This window comes from Notamacropus eugenii, chromosome 3 (assembly GCF_028372415.1).
Source record: "Notamacropus eugenii isolate mMacEug1 chromosome 3, mMacEug1.pri_v2, whole genome shotgun sequence".
In the NCBI taxonomy this organism is placed as follows: Eukaryota; Metazoa; Chordata; class Mammalia; order Diprotodontia; family Macropodidae; genus Notamacropus; species Notamacropus eugenii.
The window spans coordinates 105,834,055-105,855,519 of record NC_092874.1 but is presented as its reverse complement, the minus strand read 5'-3'; the positions used below and the strand labels follow the sequence as shown (position 1 = coordinate 105,855,519).

Genomic DNA, 21,465 nt, shown 5'->3' with positions numbered 1-21,465 from the left:
AGTTTAATCTGTCTGAGGTGAGATCACACAAGTTTTTTCACAATCTGACCCCCAAAGGAAGAGATGTGAAAAAAAATAGGACTCAATAGCGTTTTGTGGTTTGTTATTTAATTTATTTAATAGAATAGAAGGCAATAGGTTTTTGTTGCTTGTTATTTAATTTGTTATTTTGTTTATGTGTTTATTTATCTATTCATCCAGTTAACTAAATAATTTTGAGGCTATGCCAACATTACCTTACACGAAAAAGCTGAAGGATCATAGGGAAGCAGATCATCATAGGGATGATCAAGGTGGTGGGAGATACCAATTAACAGAGGGAGCTTTCAAGATTTTGAAGACCTGGCCAAATGAGTGGGTAGTTATGACTATTCTTTCAAGTGAGCCCAGACATAAGGCTGAAGCCATTGTCAGGTTTTGTCTTCTGTAAGTTCTGAAAAGATTTGAGAGTCACAGAGACAACAACTATTAACCAATAACTCTATCTTCTCTACTCTTCTCATCATTACCATTATCACTGTTCTCTCATTAGTGAACTCAAAGGAACACCATCTTAGAAATGACTCATAGGGTTCAGCCCCACTCCCCTCCTGCCTATTCCTTGTCTTGATATTAAATGATTGATATGATTGATGAGGATAAGAAAGAATTAAGCAATTTTGTTGTTAATGATAGCTATAATTCAAGTGATCATGGAGTCATAGAATTCAGTATTAGGAGTAACCTTAATCATTGAAATCATCACTGGTGGTCAAGTCTTTAACACTGATAATTTGTTATTTGTCTGTTCCATTTCCTCCCAAGTTGCTTTCCCTTCAGAAGAAGATGATGATGACAAGATTGTTGGAGGTTATCCCTGTAAGAGGAACTCTCTCTACTACCAGGTGTCTCTGAATGTTGGCTACCATATCTGTGGTGGCTCACTCATCGATAAAGAATGGGTGCTGTCTGCTGCTCACTGCTATCGCTTGTAAGTGACAGGATCTGACCAACCCCTAACCAATTGTTTCCTGCCAAAATCTTTCAGTTTTTATGATGCTATTTGGTGTTTTCCACGTCTGGAATATGCAGATTACTTTCTCAAAGAAAAAAAGTTCATGATACATATGCTACCATAGGTTGGATCAATAGAACAATGTACAGAAAAGAGATGTTATATTCCCATTATACATTTCCTTATTTAGGAATTGCTTGGTTTGGATGTTAAGGAACTTAGGATGAAAGTTTTATAAAATGGGAAAGAATTTAAAGAAATTTTGAAAACTTATTCTCTTTGTCTATAGAATCATGTAGAATAAACAGGTGGAGGGTGGAAGGAAAGGTGGTGAGAAAAGAATGCCAGGCCATAAAGTAAGCTTAATGGTTTTTGGTCACCATTTGGGGGTTAGTCATCAACATTGGGTAAAAGACTATCTCCCTCTTTTTTACCAATCCATAAGACTAAGATGAGGAGGTCACCATATCACACATACACACATTCCTGCCTTCCCCATCTATGCTTGACTTTCTATCTTGAAATGCCCTATAATTGATTCATGATCAATTGAGTCCAAAACTCTAGATAGAATATATAACCAGGACAGAGGAAAGAATATCTCCTGAAGACACTTCTGTTACTGAGCAAGCTTTTTCTTTCCAGCAAGCATTTCCAAGTGAGATTGGGAGAGAGCAACATCAGAGTCACTGAAGGAAATGAACAGTTTATCCAAGCAGAGAAGGTCATCCTGCATCCAGCTTTCAACAAGGAGACCATGGACAATGACATCATGCTGATTAAGCTGGAAACACCTGCCATTCTTAATAGACAAGTTGCTCCCATCGCCTTGCCCCAGTCCTGTGCCTCCACAGGCACAAGGTGTCTCATCTCTGGTTGGGGCAGCACCTTGAGCCACGGTGGTAAGTCACATTGCCATGTTAGTTCCATGATGGGAATAGATTCTACAGTCTTTGAATCACTTCACTTCAGATACGCAGGCAGAAGGACGCCAGTGATTGTGAGCATTGTCAAGGTCTGATTGATCAGATCAAGCTGTATTGTGAGTCTGACGCCCAATTCTGTAAAATCTAACGCATTAGTATATTCATTACCCGTATCATACTAACTATTACAAAACTCAGAATTCTGTCCACAATGGTGACATATTCCTTAGCCCTCACTATATCTCAGGATTGCCCTAGGATGCTGGAAAGATGCCCGCACTGCAAGCACAAAGCCCTTATTCTGAAGGACTTCTTCCTTTTCTTTCCCAAACTGTCACCAATCTACTCAAAGCCCCCAAATGATATTGGATGATCCTCTGATTTTCTGGACCAGCTACTGAAAGATTTTGTTTCCTTTAACTCAACCAGGAAATAGTTATTAGCTTAATAAATAAAAAGGACAGGGCAAAAGAAAACAAAATAGTGTGCAGAACAGACAAATTTAAAAAGGATGGGAGCATTCTCTGACTTAACATTATTTCATCATATTTCTGGAATCCTGTTCCTACCCCAACCTAACTCTAGGTCTGCAGCTAAGATTATTCCCTGAGCGAAGGTAAGGATAATTCTCCCTTAGATCAAGGATTCCTAACTTGGTGTCCTTGAACTTTTTTAAAAAGTAATTTAATACTACTTCAATATAATTTATTCCCTTTGTAATACTATTTTGTTGTATGAATTTAAAAACATTATTCTAAGAAAGGGCCCACAGACATCACCAGACTGCCAGAGGGGTCCAGGATACAACAAATGTTAAGAACCCCTCTGTCATTCATTTACCTCTAACCAATATCCCAGCCTAATCTAAGCCCTGTCCAGATAACTCTGAAGGACTGGGTCATTTTCAAAGGCCAATGGGAAACCTCATGGGTCAACAAATCAAGAGACCTGGATTTGAATCCCAGCTCCCATACTTCTTAGCTGTTGACTTTAAAGAACCTTTTGAAGCTCTCTGGGCCTCTGTGTCTTCATTTGTAAAATGAAAGAGTTTAACTAGATGAAATAAACGGTCCTTCCCTACTCTCAAAGTCTTTTGTTTAGATTCCTGGTGCTCCCTCCAGTGCCCAGAAATAACTGACTTCTTTTTCCAGTTTTGACTTTTCTGCCCCTCACTTTGCCTCTTACCAAGTTCAAGTGGTTAATCTAGCTCTCCACCCACTAGTATGGCCTAAATACCAGAAACACCTGGACTTCAATTACCATTCACACTCTCTCCACCACTTCTTCACACATGGAGGTACCTGTGCCCAAACACCACCTCCAGTTAGGGGTCTCTTTCTACACGTCTACCTCATTTATTTTTAACAAAACCATAAATACTTTAAAACACTATTCAAATAACATAGTGTTTCCCTTGAAGGGTCATCTCCCCATAACCTTCAATCTAGTTTCTTTTGGTCAATCAAACATTCTTTCAGTATTTTCTTTGTGCAAGGAAGATAAAAAAATACTATCAAGTCCTTCCCTCAAGAAACTTGTAGTTGAGGATAGAGGATAAGACAAGTAAGGAGGTATAGGAGAAGTTTCATAAGAAAGGTACAAACTACTTAAGAGTCTAGAGAAGGGAAAATGCAAACACTCTTCTTTTTCTTGGGTTGAAACTCTCTTAGTATCTCCCTGTCTTCCCTGATCTCAGGATTTAGTCCTCTGGTCAATCTTCCCACCCTGCTTTATTGACCATTCTTTGTCCACTCTTCCCCATTTTCTTCACAGTTGACTACCCCAATCTGCTACAGTGTTTGAGTGCCCCGCTTCTGTCTGATGCTGAATGTCAGGCCTCCTACCCTAGAAGAGTCACAGAAAACATGGTCTGTGCTGGCTTCCTAAAAGGAAGCAAAGATTCCTGCCAGGTATAACCCTATTCTTCTTCATGTTAGAGTCATAAGAACCTTCAAAGACCCTGCCTGTGAATGGTGCTGGTGGTAGGGAAGGAAGGCAATAACCATCCAGGCATCTGGGAGTAGTTTTCTCCTGCTCAGACCTTTGATCCCTAGAGCTGTCCCAAATTTGGATGAAAGAAGGCTAATATTCAACGAAATCACCTAATCTCCCTGTCAGAAAATACCTCAAAGGCCATTTAGTCCAATATGTACCCTATAGTAACCTCCTCCACATCTCCACCAAAGTAGTCACTGAGCCTTTGCTTCTTTTCTGGAGACTTATCCTTCAGTGAAGGAAAGCTCATCATCTGCAGAGATATCTCAGTACACATTGAGTCTTTGGATCAAGATCCTTGACTCCTATTTGGTGGAAATGAGCATAAGAAAAGAAGGGTGAAGAGATGGGCAGGGTTGGTGGGAATGGAGGTAAGGAAATAGCTGTGAGAATCTGAAGGGTGCATCAGGTAGAGAATTTGGCTAGAATTAAGGTTCTTAATCCAATGTCTATGTACTTGTATAGATATGGGGAGGGGGAGAGAGACAGAGAGAGAGAGAGAGAGAGAGAGAGAGAGAGAGAGAGAGAGAGAGAGAGAGAGAGAGAGAGAGAGAGAGAGAGAGAGAGAGAGAGAGAGATTTCAATGTAATTGGTGTCCTTTGTAATCCTATGAATTTCATTTAAGAAACATTCTGAGAAGAGGTCAACATGCTTTAACACATTGCCAAAGGTGTTCATAAAATAAACAAAAAAAAAGGTTAAAAATGTCTGGACTAAAAGATCTCCTACAACTTTAAAACTCTATGGTTTCAGCCTTTAGACTAATGCAGAAGCAGTAATCCTTTCTCTTCCTTTCATCTGTTCCTCATTCATCCATGTTCTCTTTCCACAGGGAGACTCAGGCGGCCCTCTGGTCTGTAATGGAGAACTTCAGGGTATTGTCTCCTGGGGTTTGGGCTGTGCTGTAAAGAACAAGCCTGGTGTATACACCAAGGTCTGCAATTATGTAGACTGGATTGAGGAGACAATTGTTGCCAACAGCTGATGTCTCCAGAACCTTCCTCTTTCCACCTCCATCTAGGTTCTGACTTAGACCGTCAAGCCAATAAAGTGATAACCCTTTTATTGCCTGTGTCTTGATTTTTCCCTATTCTCCACTTAAAGAAAAATGGTTTCTTACAAAAACCACATGATTATCTCAATAGATGCAGAAAAAGCTTTTGACAAAATACAACATCCATTCCTACTAAAAACATTGGAGAATGTAGGAATAAAGGGAACTTTCCATAAAATAATAAGCAGTATCTATCTAAAACCTTCAGCAAGCATTATATGCAATGGGGATAAGCTAGATGCATTCCCAATAAGATCAGGGGTGAAACAAGGTTGTCCATTATCACCACTATTATTTAATATGGTACTAGAAATGTTAGCTGTAGCAATTAGACAAGATAAAGATATCCAAGGAATTAAAATAGCCAAAGAAGAAACTAAGTTATCACTCTTTGCAGATGATATGATGATTTACCTAGAGAATCCCAGAGATTCAAGTAAAAAATTACTAGAATTAATAAACAACTTTGGCAAAGTTGCAGGGTACAAAATAAACCCACACAAATCTTCTGCATTCCTATATATTAGCAACAAAGTCCAACAGCAAGAGATAGAAAGAGAAATCCCATTTAAAGTTAGGGTAGACAGTATAAAATACTTAGGAGTCTACCTGCCAAAACAAACCCAGGGATTATATGAACACAATTACAAGACACTTTTTGCACAAATAAAGTCAGATTTAAGTAAGTGGAAAAACATTAGTTGCTCATGGATAGGCCGTGCTAATATAATAAAAATGACAATTCTACCCAAATTAATATACTTATTTAGTGCCATACCAATTAAACTATCAGACAATTACTTTCTAGAGCTGGACAAAATAATATCAAAATTCATTTGGAAAAACAAAAGGTCCAGAATATCAAAGGGACTAATGAAAAGAAATGCTTGGGAAGGTGGCCTAGTGCTACCAGACCTCAAACTGTACTATAAAGCAGCAATTATCAAAACCACTTGGTATTGGCTAAGAAACAGAGAGGTAGACAAGTGGAATAGACTTGGCACTCAAGATGCAGTAGGCAAGGAATACAGCAACCTTCTGTTTGATAAACCCAAGGACCCCAGCTTCTGGGATAAGAACTCATTGTTTGACAAAAATTGCTGGGAAAACTGGATAACAGTGTGGCGGAAATTAGGCATAGACCCATACCTGACACCGTACACAAGAATAAAGTCCAAATGGGTACATGATTTAGGTATAAAGATTGATACCATGAATAAACTGGAGAAGCAAGGAATAGTGTATTTATCAGATCTATGGAGAAGGGAAGAATTCTTTACTAAAGGAGAGATAGAATGCATTAGGAAATGCAAAATGGATAACTTTGATTACATTAAACTGAGAAGTTTTTGCACAACCAAACCCAATGCAACCAAAATCCGGAGGGATGTAGTAAATTGGGAAAGAATTTTTACAGCTAAGCTCGGGGATAAAGGCCTCATTTCTAGAATATATAGAGAACTGATCCAAATGTATAATCATAAAAGTCATTCCCCAATTGATAAATGGTCAAAGGATATGAACAGGCAATTTTCAGAGGAAGAGGTTAAGGCTATCTATAATCATATGAAAAAATGCTCTAAATCGCTATTGGTTAGAGAGATGCAAATCAAAACAACTCTGAGGTACCACATCACACCTATAAGATTGGCAAACATGACAGAACAAGAAAATTATAAATGCTGGAGAGGATGTGGGAGAGTTGGAACACTAATTCATTGTCGGTGGAGATGTGAGCTCATCCAACCATTCTGGAGAGCAATTTGGAACTATGCCCAAAGGGCTACAAAAATGTGCATACCCTTTGACCCAGCAATATCGCTACTAGGACTATATCCCCAAGAGATCATAAAAATGGGAAAGGGTCCCACATGTACAAAAATATTTATAGCAGCACTCTATGTAGTTGCCAAAAACTGGAAGTCAAGGGGATGTCCATCAATTGGGGAATGGCTGAATAAATTATGGTATATGAATGTAATGGAGTACTATTGTGCCATAAGAAATGATGAACAAGAAGACTTCAGAGAGGCCTGGAAGGACTTATATGACCTGATGCTGAGTGAAAGGAGCAGAACCAGGAGAACTTTATGCACAGCAACAACCACAGTGTGTGAGAGTTTTTTCTGGTAGACTTAGATTTATGTAATAACACAAGAACTTCTTACCAAAAAAAAAAAAAAATTCCAATGGAGGATCTCAAGGCAAAATGCCTGCCACACTCAGAGAGAGAAATATGGAAGTCACTCATATATTGTAGCAGATCATGTTTGTGTATGTGTATGTGTTTGTGTATCATGTTCTGATTTGTTATACGATTTCTTTCATTTATCTTAGTCTGACTACATAGCATGACTATAGTGAAAATATACTCAATAGGAAAGTATATGTAGAATCTATACAGAATTGTATGCAGTCATGGGGAGGGAGGGGGGGAGTGGGGGGTAGGTGGGGGGGATAAAATCACAATTGTATGGCAGTGATTGTTAAACATTACAAAAAAAAAAAGAAAAAAAAAATAAACAAAAAAAAAAAAAGAAAAATGGCTTCTTCAGGCCAGGTATTTGGCAACACAATACTGCCAGAGGGCAAGCAGTCCCTTTATAGAGGCCATGTAACATTACATTACCTTCACACCCAGAGAATGGTATAAAAGGGGTTTAGCACAGATTACCTAATATGGAATTGTCCATGCAGAAGGCACTGGGAGACCTGCTTCTGGTCTCTTTTGTCCTACTTTGTGGTGGAAAGAAACCATTTTCCATTATCTACATAGCCAGAATTGTCTAAACCTTAAAACCACCTGACTGAGTACTGTCTGCCTCTTTTTCCTACACTTAACTATAAGGAAGATGATCAACTTTGCTGTAAGAAGGTGACTCTGTCTTAGGTGATCTGGTCATGTGCCAAACCCCAATTATAAGTGGGGTTTGGGCTGTGCAGTAAAGAAAAAGCCTGGTGTATACTCTAAAGTCTGCAATTATATTATATTTCAAACTCAACACACCCCTACTTCTATCAAGGGGTACGACCATCCTTCCTGTCTCCAAGGTTCTAAAACTTGATATCATTTTAAAGACTTCCATTCATATTCACCCCAAGAATCCAATCAGTTACCAGATTTTGTTCATTCTATAGCCATAAAATCTTTCATGTCCATCCCTTTGTATTCTCCTCACACAGTCGCCTCTCTAGTTCAGGCCCTTACGTTTCTCTTGGACTACTAAAATAGACTCCAAATTGTTCCTCCTACCTTAAATTTTCCCCCACATCTCTCCATTATCCAAACTATTAGCCATCCTTCACTCAGTGATTTTCCTAAAGATCAAATAGGACTGTGACTTTCTCCCATTAATGAACTTCAATTGTCTTTTATCTTCTCTAGGATCAAATATAAACTCTTCTGTTTGACATTTGAAGTTTATTATAACCTGGCTTCAAATTATCTTTCTAGGTTTATTGCATATAATTCACTTTGAAGTAATTTATTGTCCAGTCAAACTAGCCTTCCTACCGTTCCTCATACATGAAATTAAATCTCCCATCTCTGTTCCTTTGCATTGACTACAATGTATACGATTCTCACCTCTGACTCTTGGAATCCCTAGTTTATTTCAAAACTCATATTAAGCACCACCTTCTACATGAAACCTTTCCTGTTCCTCCAGTTACTGGTAACTTCCCCCCACATAGGTATGCACAAACATATGTGTATATATATATATATATGTATGTATATATATATATATATATATATATATATATATATATATATATATATGTGTGTGTGTGTGTGTACATATTTTTTTCCCCTGATAGATTGTAAGTTCCTGTAAATATAAGGACTTTTGTCTAGTCCAGAGGCTAGAATAGTAGTAGGATCTTAATAAATACTCATTGATTAACTGGTAACTATTTGTCCATGTTAATTATACCAAATATGGATTTTTTAAAGATGAGTTTATATTGATTCCAAACCAATAGTTTAGTGATATCAGATCCCTGCCAAATATCAGGTGACAGTCCAGGAGCATTCAGTTTTAAGAATCGAAGGGAAAAACCTTCAAAAGCTGTGGGAGGCTATCGATCTTCCTGTTGTTTCCTTCAAACAGCACTTGTAAGTTCCAGTCTCTTTATAGTGACTAGATTCTGCCTTGATCCATGGGACAGCTTTATGTTAACATTTAAATCATTCACACTATGTGTCAGGCATTGTACTAAGAACTTTATAATTGCTATCTCATTTGAATGATCAAAACAACAACCCTGGAAGGTAGGTACTATTATTATCTTTATTTTACAGATGAGCAAGCAGAGCCTAAGTGACTTTCTCCAGGTCTCAACTCTAGTAAGTGTCTGAGGTAGGGTTTGAACTCGGGTCATCATGACTCCAGGCCTGGTATTCTCTCTGGCTATTTAGCTACCCCAGAACCTGGCAAGTGATTCTAGCTATGTCTCTTCAATCTGAGTTTATCCGCTAAGTCTTAAATTCTGCCTCCCTGCTACTTCAACCAACTTTCTCCTCAGGTTTGGTTCTCCTGGATTATTACACATAGTAAAAACACCAATAGACAGAGCAAAACTCTGTCTCACCTACCATTCCCTTCCCCACCCACTCAGAGGGACCAAAAAGAGAAGATTTTAAGAAGAATAAGGCTAATCCTTATGCCATCCACATCCAGAGAAAGAACCACAGAATTGGAATGTATAATGAAGCAGACTATTTTCTCATGTTCTGTTTTGTTTTAGTTTGTTTTTTCTCATGGTTTCTCCCATTTGTTTTAATTCTTCTATGCAACATGACTAAGGTGAAAATGTGTTTAATGAGAATGTATTGTAGAACCCATATACTATTGAATGCCATCTTGGGGAGGAAAGAGAGGGGGGGATAGAAAATTTAAAAGTTATGGAAGTGATTGTTGAAAACTGAAAACAAATTAATAAAATAAATAAGTCCTCCAAGTAGGACTTATTTATATAGGCAAAAGACTGTCAAATGAGAAATGGGGGTTGGGGGTGGGAATGCATAAAGGTAAAGATATTGACCTGAATTGTTACCATTTCTTTTGAATGATTAAGCCATATAATACAGTCATCACAATGAACAGAACAAAAGAGACCAGAAATCATTTCAACCAGTTTTTAATATCTACGGCTTGCTGTAATACAGGGAAGCCAAGGGCAACACTGTTTGAGAGAAATAAATTCCTTGTAAAGCATGACATGGCTTGAGAATGGTGACAGAAGATTGCAAGAAGTAACCTTCCAAAAAAAATAGTGGAGAGGAAAATGACTGTGCAGAAAATTTGACATGAGATTCTACTAAGCTTGCTCATTCTAGGGACACTAATTGAACAACATGAAAGTACAATAAACACAAAATGAAATAGATTTTTACAGGTCTTCTAAAATGATCTAGTCTCATAATCAACAGCAGTGGAATCACCAGAGTATCTGATGAATCAAAATTGCAAATGACTCAAAGGGATATGCAATGGACACTCAGACTCATAAAATGTCACAAAGGAGATCATTCAAGAAATGTAAGATATGAAAAAGAGATTGTCCAGTCATATAGCAAGGCTGAGAAAAAGATAGATGACCCAAAGGCTGAACTCATACCCACCAACTAAAAGACCAAAGAAGGCTACCAGTGGTAGAACCTTTGAGGAAGATTTATTGGAAAAACATGGAGAATAATAATGCAGAGCTGTGAATGGGTTGCAATCTACAACAATGAAGGGAATATTCACATAGATGTTATTGCAGATCCATTGAAATGTTGAATGAATAATAGATCTAAGATGTTTGAGTCAGACTTCAATCTCTCCCAGAGTTTTTTTGGAGAACATCATTCATTCATTTGTTTATTCATTTAGTGAGGCAATCAGTTAAGTGACTTGCCCATGGTCACATAGCTAGTGTCAACTGTCCAAGGCCAGATTTGAACTCAGGTCTTCCTGACTCCAGGGCTGAGGTTCTAGTCTCTGCATCATGTAGCTGCTTCGCCCCACCCCATGCCACTCCACATTTTCTTTTTTTTACAAAAAATAAATTTTTATTAAAAGTCATGGAGTCTTGAGTAGGACTTCCTCTGCATAGATTGCTGTACAACAGAGGCACCCTCAAGATGGATTGCTATCTAATTGTATCCTCTTTATTTTTGTATCCCCAGTATTTAACACAATGCTTGGCACATAGTAAGTGTTTGATCAATGATTTTTTTCATGCATTCATTCCTTTTATCCTCTTTCTTCCCCTGTTACTCTTTTTCCCTTCTGAGGACTTCACAGTTATTTTACTGTGGAAACCCTAGGCAGGGAAATGTCACAACTTTCCTGGCTGTGAGTTTTCTAACATTTAAATAGCACTGTATTCCAACTGTTTTTGGGAATTCAAAACATTTGTAGAGGTGCTCATCTCCTATAATGATATCCTACGCCTGATTTTTTAGCTTTCTCTTTACCCTAGTTGTGATGAAACAATCTAGGGGATGACTTACCCCTGTGTAAAAGAAAGCATTAATTGCCCAACTCTTCCATTAAGGTAGGGGGTATAATTGCCTGCATCAATGTGCCAAATTGTCTTTCCCCTTCTCCCATCAAAAACATGGGTTCAGAAACTAATCTAACAATCATGTTCTGGAGAAGGGAGATCATTATTTCTTCCATGTCCTCTTAAAAGAGTCTCATTTTTCTTTGAGTCCCTAACCCAAAGACTATCAGCAGCCTAAATAGCTCTGGGTCTAGTAACAGAAACACTAGTCATCATGTAATAACCAGTACTGGAGTGGCACTCTTTTGGAAAAAAAAACATACCAATAAAGTGTCATCTATTTGCATATTTTAAGATCTCTTATATTTCTGTTTCACAAATGACGATGTGATTTCATGGCAGGGCATGGTATCAGATCAGTATAGTCTCTGAAATCAACATCACAGGTAGGATATCCTACTGCTCCTCCTCCTCCTAGTTCAGACTCTCTCAAAGCTCTCCCAGCTCAAGACTCAAGATGTCTATTCATTAAACAACTAGCCTGGGTTGGGTCCATAGTGCCTTGCCAAACCAAGCACCTGTGCCTCTAATTAATCAGGCAACGCAAAACCCTGGGCCTCTGGAGTCCAACTGGTTTGTGTTCCAGTCTAGACCAAGTTTATCACCCTGGATACCCAATACATATGGCCTCTGCCTAGTCCTCAGCTCCTACATCATGTACCATTGTCTCTTCCTTTGCTCCAGTCTATGATAAAGAGTTGGTCCTTCTCTTAGCAGGAATAATCCACTCACTTGTACTCTTGACTCTATACTTCCAATCACCTCTGTGAAGTCTCCTTTCAGATCATGCCTCTCATTCTCTTATCTTCAGTTCTTACTTGCTGGCTCTTCCCCAGCTGACAACAAACATGCCTAGGTCTTTTTGATCCTAAAGCAAACAAAACAAAAAGGCACCCATCAGTAACTTGGGAGTCACAGATCACTGCATTTGCTATGATCATAAGCTCATAGTGACATAGAGCTAAAAGGGGCCTTAGGGGTGATAGATTCAAACCCCATCTATACATGAAGAATTAATTCCCAGAGAAGTGAAATGATTCACCTAAAGTCACACAGATCGTAAGTAGCAGAATTTGAACCCAGGTTCTCTGCTTTTACATTTAGCTGTATTTCCACTTTCTGGTTGAACCTTTCTTATTTTATGAACCATAAATTAGTATAAAATGTCTGACAAGAGATACTCTTCTTACACAGCCTTGTTAGAAATGTATATGTCTTGATATCAGGTTTCCTGAGAACATCAAGAAAATATGGCCACTATAATTATGTCTCACACTCTCCAGAACCAGGCAATAGAAGTGATTGGCAAGGAAACAATTTGGAAGCTGCTACTGCCCCCTAATGGAGATGGAAGGTGGCTAAGAATAGAAACTAATCTTTTTTCTTCCACAAAATGCCCTCTATAATATCCCTGATAAGTGGTGATCCAAAGTCTGATAACAGCAGCAATAGCTATCATCATCATCATCATCATCATCAATATAACATTTTAACAGCCTCTTAGGTTGTAGGGGAGAAGGTAGAAAGTATATGTCAAGAAAAACCTCAATGGTCAAAATGCCTGAGAGGTTAGCCCCAAATATATCCCAATTGACATATCCCTCCTTTTCAAATATACTCACAGAATACATGGAAACACCTTTTTAAGGAACATGTTTATGGAATGTCCATCATGCCACACTCAAACTGAAAGCCTAACTTGGATCCACTTTCTTTCTTTAAAAATAAGACAGGCCTGCCCCTCCCCTCAAAAAAAGGGCAGGGGTAGTGTCAGGTTTACAGTGTCATGCAATGGTCCCTTCTCCTACTTAAATGATCCAGCTATATACATTTCAGCACACTACTAAAGACTCAGCTCAATTGATCAGGATGCAATCCATCAGCTTCTCCTTGCTTCCCTCTGGTTCCTATATAATAAATTTTCTGATACCTTTCCTTTTAAGGTCCCTCTTCACCCCTTCTCTATGACAATGCGGTGTAGTCTGTCTCCTCAACATGTATCTGGGGCGAATGGCTCATGGTAGTGAGAACATGGACGTTTTTCTTCAATCCATTAATATGTATCTTAATTGTCAAGTTATTTACACTATCTCTAGGGAAAGTGTATGATGCAATGTAAAGAGCATTGAATTTAGAGTGATCTGTCTAGTTTCAGGTGCTGTTTCTGCACTTTATTATTACTTTGTATGGCCTAGAGCTAGGCACTTAGCTTGGGCTTCAGTTTCCTCACTTCTTAAATAAGGGGAATCATATTTCTTCTAACTCAGATGACCTCTGAAGTCCCTTCCAGCTTGAAACTGCTGACCCTGGAATAATTTTTTCACTGTTAGTTGTCCGCAATGCCAGATAATAACTATTCTATGGAACTAAAGGTCTAAACTGCTCATCTCCAATCTCCTACACTCAGAGCTCTTCCTACAGAGTTTCCTCCTTGTCTTTTCTTTGAAGGTCTAGGCAGTGTTATAGTCACCTAAGTCATCTGTTCTGTTGTCTTTGAGTTTTCAGGATATGTCTAGAAAGAAAGGAATTTGCTGCCTCCCAGCATTTCGTTATTGTTGATTGTGTTCTTACAGCTTCCCCACCAGGGCAGATATTTAAATTTAAGTAGTTTACCTTCCAGAGACTTCTCACTGTTAATAGCACCTCACTGTCTCCAAGGTCAAATACAAAATTTAAAGCCCTTCATAACCTAGCCCCTTCCTGTCTTTCCAAATTCTTTCACTTAACCCCACTCCACATAGCCTATGATACAGTAACACTGACTTTCTTGCTGGTCCTCTCCCAAGACAATCTCTTCTTTTAAATAGTATTTTATTTTTCTAATTACATGTAAAGAAAACTTTTAACTTTCTTTTTTTTTAAATTCTGAGTTTCAAATTTTTCTCCCTCACTTTCCCCTCCTTAAAACGTTAAGCAATTTTATAATATGTATATATATATGTATATATATGTATAAAATCATGAAAAACATATTTCCATATTAGTCATGATGTGAAAGATGAGATAGACCAAAAGGAATAAAAAAAACATGAAAAAAATAAACTGAAAATAGTATGTTTTGATTTTTATTTAGACTTCATCAGCTCTTTCTCTGGATATGGAGAGCATTTTCCATCATGAGTCCTTTGGAATTAGGACAGTTTTTTGACTGAGCATTTTCACTGTCCTCCATGCCTAGAAAACTCTCCCTCTTGGCTTCCCTGAATTCCTTCAAGTCTGAGCTAAAATCCCACCTTATTCGAGAAACCTTTGCCAGTCATCCCTAAAGCTAGTGTCTTTCCTCTGAGATTGTCTCCAATTTAGCCTGCATATATTTTGTTTACACAAAATTATTTGCAAGATGTCTCTTCCATTAGATTGTTGGGAAGGACAGTTTTTGTCTTTCTTTGTATCCCCAGTACTTAGTAATTAAAAGATTTGTTATTGTTCAATCATGTCCAAATCTTTTTTAATTCCATGAAACATAGCATTCCAGGCCCTTCTATTCTCCACTGTCTCTCAAAATCTATCCAGGTTCATGCTCACTATTACCATGACACTATCTATCCATCTCATCGTCTGCTGTCCATTTTTCCCTTTGCTTTCAACCTTTCCTAACATGAGAGTGTTTTACAATGAGTCCTATTTTCTCATTATGTGGCCAAAGTATTTAAGTGTCATCTTGAGTTTGTGTTTGTCCTTTGTTGCTGAAGAAGACCATGCCATCAGAGAAATGATGACATGACTTTGCACTTGACTTTGTTTTGAGTAAGGGAGGGCTGTGAAGGTCACCAGGGAAGGAAAGGGAAAGGAAGGAAAGGGAAGGGAAGGGAAAGAAACTAGCCAGTAAATCCCAAGTCAAGTGGGCATCTTTTGGCCATCCAAATTTATCTTCCTTTAGAGAGGAGAAGGAAGGGGAGGGGGAAGCAGACAGGAGAGGAGGAGCTGAGTTACCCAGCTGGGCCCCCATTCAGCCAGCTGTGTCTACTCACAGGATTGCATTGGTCCTTCATTGCCAAAGAAGACCATGCCATCAGAGAAATGATGATATGACTTGCACTTGACTGTTTTGAGTGAGGGAGGTCTGTGCAAGTCACCAGCCTCATTTCTCCTTCAGAGCCACCTGAATCCAGTAACCAGATATTCATCATGATGGCTGGAGATGACCGAGCAATATACACAATAAATACAGCTCTATAAATGGAAAAATATTAAAAACAAATCTGAATTCTGTGTAATTAACCAGTTAATTAATGACCAGTCTTGGCCTCAGAAAAAAGATGAGACTATGGATGTGGAATGATGCTTATGTCAGATGTAGACCATTTATTAGTTGGTTTTGCTGAACTCCATTTTTTTGTTAATCTTTGTTACACGGCCAAAGTATTTAAGCTTCAGCTTGAGTATTTGACCTTCCAGTGAATACCCTAAATTAATTTCTTTAAGTATTCACTGATTTGATCTCCTTGCTGTCCAAGAGACTCTCAAAAGTTTTCTCTAGCACTGTAATTCAAAAACATCGATTCTGTGGTGCTCACCTTTCCTTATACTCCAACTCTCACAGCCATACATTGCTACTGGAAAAAATATCACTTTGACTATACGAACTTTTGTCAGCAAACTGAAGTCTCTGCTTTTTAGTATGCTGTCCAGTTTTGCCCTAGCTTTCCTTACAAGGAGCAAGCATCTTTTGATTTCATGGCTGTAGTCACTGTCTGAAGTGATCTTTGAGTTTAAGAATATAAAATATCAAACTGCTTCCATTTCTTCTCCCTCTATTGATCAGGAAGTGATGGGACCAGTTACCAACATCTTGATTTTGTTGATATTAAGCTTCAAAATGCAGCTTTTACACTCATCTCTTTCACTGTTATCAACATATCTGAGATTGTTGATATTTCTCCTGGCAACCTTAATTCTGGCTTTTGATTTGCCCAGCCTGGCAATTCCCATGATCTATTCTGCATACAAATGAAACAAATAAGGTAACTATACAGCCATGTCATACTTCTCTTCCAATCTTAAGACAACTAGTTATAAAGACAATAAGTTGCCTCATACTCTCATTCTTGTAAACAAATTCATTGAGATTACCATGTTTAGGGTGAGGAGGCTGTTGACTTGCTCCTCTGCTAGGATGATCTTGAATCAAGGATCTAGGTATTACAATGTATTCCTAGAAGAATTGAGGCTTCATTCTCCCTTCTTCCCAGATTGAGATACTGGGTCCACCAAAAATTCATGTTATTTATCTTCAACTGGTACATAGAAGAATTTTTAGTCATGATTGGTTGCTTCTCTTTTACATTCCTCAAGTATAGCTGTTTACAAATTTTCTCCTCTCTCAATCCTCCTCAGCTAAAAGCACCAGAAATTCAATATATCCCAAACTATTTTTCTGCCCTTTTACACATATCACTCCTTTCAATTACCTTATCTTTTGATGTCATCACCACCATCCTCCTACTCACTAAGCTAAATGCCTCAGATTCATCTTTGATTCCTCCTTCTACCCTATCCTCTACACAGTTTCCAAGGCCTATCAATTCTATTGCCACAAACCCTCTCAGCTCTGTGTCCTCTCTACTCACACTACCACTAGTCACTACTCATCTGCATCTGAATATCTTTCCTTGAAAAAAAACTCCTCGCATATATGTGTGTATGTGTGCACATTTTGTCTCCCATGAAGGAATATAATCTCCTTGAGGGAAAGGACCACTTCATCTTTGTCTTTGTATGCCTGGTATCTAGCACAGTTTCTTGTGCACCTAATAAATGCTTAATGAGTGGCTGATTGATTGTTATAGTTCTTTACTGCCCTGTCTTTTTGTTATTTCTCCACCACAAGAATATATCCTTTGAACAACATCTAAAATAATATTTCTAAGACTTGGGCTTGAAAAATGCCCTTTTCTTACACCTTTGGTGACTAAGTAGGATTTTTTCATCTTTAAAAAAAATTCTTATCTTTTTTTATCCCAGGGGATAAAAGACCAACTTTCTAGCCTTTTATTTAGGGAACTTTGCAATCTAGATCTTCACTCACCATCCATTTGATAATACAGACCAGAATTTTTTAAAGAATCAAATTCAATAATCTTTCAGGGTGAAAATAGACATTTAATGAAACAGAGGACTTGCAAGCATCCCTGATGGAAAGACCAAAGCTGAATGGAAAATTTGGTATTTAAACACAAGATATTTTGATGCCAGGATATTTGCTATTTAAACACAAGTAAGGGAAGCATAAAAAGGTAAACATGAAAGAGCAATTATAAGTCTCAATAAAATTAAACTGTTTACATTCTTTTATGGGAAGACGATACACTTAATTCCTCAAAAAAATTATTATTATGAAGGCAATTAAAAGGAGTTTACAAAGAAAGAGGGCATGAATATGAGTCAATTATGTTGAAATAATTTATTAAAAAAATGTGTGAAAGTGTGAGAAAGAGGATGCACTGGAAGAAGAGGGAAGGGAAAAGCAGAATGGAAAAATTTCTTCACATAAAAGAGTTGCACAAAGAAGAGATTTTACAGTGAAAGGGAAAATGTGGGGGTATGCTTATCATTGGAATTGGCTCAAAGAGAGAAAAATACACACACACTCATATATGTGTGTATACATGTATGTATGTGTAGATATATACATGTATACACACACATAGGTACAAAAACAATTTAATGGGGATAAAGGAGGGAAAGGGGATATGAGAAAGAGGGTAATGATAAAAGGAAGGACAGAGTAAGGGAGACAGTGGTTAGAAGCAAAATAGACTTTTGAGAAGGGACAGGATTAAAAAAAGAGAAAAAAACAGAAGAAAATGGGATGGAGGGAAATACAGTTAGTAATCATAACTGTGAATGTGAGTAGGATGAGCTCACCCATAAAATGGAAGTGGATTAGAGAATAGATTAGAAACCAGAATCCAACAATACGAGAGACACTCCTGAAATAGAAAGACACACACAAATTTAAAATGAAGGACTAAAGCAGATTCTAATGTGCTTTGGCTTAACTAAAAAAAAGCAGGAGTAGCAATCATGATCTCAGACAAAGCAAAAGCAAAAATAGCCCTAATTAAAAGAGAAAATCAGGGAAATTGCATTTTGCTAAACTGTACCATAGACAATGAAGTAATATAAAACATTACAGTGAGTTTCTCTGATAAGGCCTTATTTCTCAAATATGAAGGGAACTGAGTCAAATTTATAAAAATAAGAGCTCTTTCCCTATTGATAAAGGTTCAAGCATAAGAACAGGGAGTTTTCAGAAGAAATCAAAGCTATCTATAGTCATATGAAAAAATGATGTAAATCACTACTGATTAGAGAAAAACAAATTAAAACAACTCTGAGGTACTACCTCACACCTATCAGAAGTGACAAATGCTGGAGGGAGTAAAGGAAAACACAGGTATACTAATAAACTTTTGGTGGAGTGGTTAACTGGTTCAACCATTCTGGAGAACAATTTGCAACTATAACCAAAGGGCTATAAAACTGTGCATATCTCTAGACCCAGTAATACTATTACTAGATTTGTATGCCAAAGAGATCAAAGAAAAATTAAAATGACCATATGTACAAACATCGATTTAGCAACTTTTTGTGGTGGCAAAGAAATGGAAATCAAATAGATGCTCATTTGGGGAATGGCTAAACAAGTTGTGGCATATGGTTGTGATGGAGCACTATGTACAATATTTACTAGATTGAGAGCTCTTTGATAGGCAAGGAATATTATATATACATATATAATATTTTTTCTTTATATGATGCTTTGAATATAACAAATATTTGATAAATGTTTCCTAACATTATATTTTATAGATTTTTCTTAGACTTCTACCAGAAACTATTTTTGAGACAGATTGTTTTTTAAAAATAATTTATTGGAGTCATTCAGTTTCACTGGCATGTTGAAGAATCCAAGATCTATGCACAAAGGTGTGTTTTGTGGAATTCATTCCTAAGAAAATAACCTGCCACATACACCCCACCCATCAACCACCATTATATACAACAAAAATGACACCAACACCAAGAATCTGAGTCTTCTTAAATGAGATATTAAAAAGTTGGGCCAAATCCAATATGAATAAATTTAATAAAGTAAGTGTCTTACCCTTGTGTTTTAAAAAAAAATCAATTTCACAAGTACAAGCTGAGGGAAAACGCGACTTGTTAAATTGTGTTTTAGTCATGTCTGATTCTTTGTGACCCCATTTAAGATTTTCTTGGTAGAGATTTTAGAATTGTTTACTATTTCCTCCTTCAGTTCATTTTATACACGAGGAAACTGAGGCAAATGGGGTTAAATTACTTGCCTGGGCTCACACAGTTGGTAAGTATCTGAGGTCAGATTTGAAAGCAGGAAGAAGAGTCTTCCTGACTCCAGTCTCAGTACCAACATCACTAGTAAGCAGTTAATTTGGGAAAAATAAAGATCTGTGATGCTTAGTGTATGGTAAGTTCACTGGGAGCCATTAGTGTAACATAGAAGCCAAGACAGCTAAAAGGATAAGAAATAGTCTTGCTGTCCTCTGCCCTCGTTAGACCACATCTTCAGTATTGTATTTAGTTCTGGGCACCACATTTTAGAAAAGATTTCGATACCTGGAGAGTATCCAAACTAGGACAACCAGGATGGTAAAAGTTTTTGAATCCATACCATATGAGGGCCAGCAGAATGAAGCAAGAATATTTAGTGTGAGGAAGACATAGGGAAGATAAATGTTTTCCTACACGCAAAGGCTTGTCCTTGTGGAATATGATTAAGTGGTATTAATTGACTCCAGAGAGCAGAATGAGGAACAGTGGGTAAAAGCTGCAAAGAGATAAGCTTAGTCTTAATTAAAGGGAAAACTCCTTTCAAATTAGAGCAAGTCAAAGGGCAATGGTCTATCTTGGGAAGTCATGTATTCCCAACACTGGAGATTTTTGAGCCAAAGCTTAATGACCATTTTGTCTTCTACATACTCTGCAGAGACTTTTTTCAGTTGAGTCAGCCTCTCATGTTCCTTTCGGCTCTGCAATTCTCTGATTCTTCTTTACTAAAACATAAAATTATTCACTGCCATGTTGGCAAGGAGACTTAACAACATAATTGTATAATACATTCATTACTACCAAAGTGTATTTATCATAAATAGACATATGGCAGATATTGTACGGCTTTTAAATATAACAGATTATTGTAAATAGTACAGATTGCCAATGCTAACATGTCATTACACTCATAAAAGATTTTATTTTCCTGGAAGGAACCTGTCTTCTAAATCTGTTAGGGGGAAACAACTCAACTTGGGGAAAGTTTCCCCTGAGTAATTAATACCTTGCTGGAAGAATCTCATGCAAACACAGCACAAACAATTAGAGATCCCTGAACGTTTTCATCAAGTAAGAAACAAGACAAAGTTTCTCTCGTCATTTCCTTCCATTTCATCAGTTGAACCATGACTATTGCTTAATTAAAAAAAAAAAACAATTCCAAATTAAAGTGTACAAAAATCAATTTACTTTCATAAAATTACACATTATTAATCTATTTGCATGTAGTACTATGATTTATTTACCTAACCCATCAAAGGAAATGCTTATAGACATTTTGGCCTCTTGTCTAAAATTATCAAACATCAAAATGAGCTACCCCAAATATAAACCCTCCAGCCTACAAATAGCTGATACTACCCTGTCCTTCCAACCGTATCTACCACTGTCACTAAGCCATGCACTACATACTTTAGGCTAGCTGGAATATTCAATTTATGAATTGTTTTTATTTGCTCAAGTCATTCCTTACATTGACTTGCTCTCACCGCACTTCTATTTAAACCTGTTGAGATCTTATCTTTGAAGACCCAACTCAAATGTCACATTTGCCATGAAATCTTCCCTGATTTCTCAGTCAGAAATTATAATTCCAACTACAAACTCTGTCTAATGGAGAAAATTAG

At 37.5% G+C, this 21,465-nt stretch overlaps 2 protein-coding genes across 6 annotated transcripts in view; one reads left to right on the top strand and one right to left on the bottom strand.

Moving 5' to 3' along the window:
* LOC140533136 (anionic trypsin-like) overlaps positions 1-21,465 on the bottom strand; it is a 74,709-nt gene that overhangs the window by 36,027 nt on the left and 17,217 nt on the right. For 2 of the 5 annotated variants that reach the window (XM_072652513.1, XM_072652509.1), the window contains exon 2: positions 12,257-12,392. The exons of the other annotated variants lie outside the window; for them this stretch is intronic. The gene's annotated coding sequence lies outside the window, so the exon portion shown is untranslated. The remainder of the gene's footprint in view (positions 1-12,256; positions 12,393-21,465) is intronic. 5 annotated transcript variants of the gene reach the window in all.
* Positions 1,661-4,970, top strand: LOC140533137 (anionic trypsin-like). The gene is made up of 3 exons (XM_072652514.1): positions 1,661-1,896; positions 3,694-3,830; positions 4,748-4,970. Exons 1-3 carry the CDS (start codon positions 1,752-1,754, stop codon positions 4,898-4,900), a joined length of 435 nt encoding a protein of 144 aa, XP_072508615.1. The 5' UTR covers positions 1,661-1,751; the 3' UTR covers positions 4,901-4,970.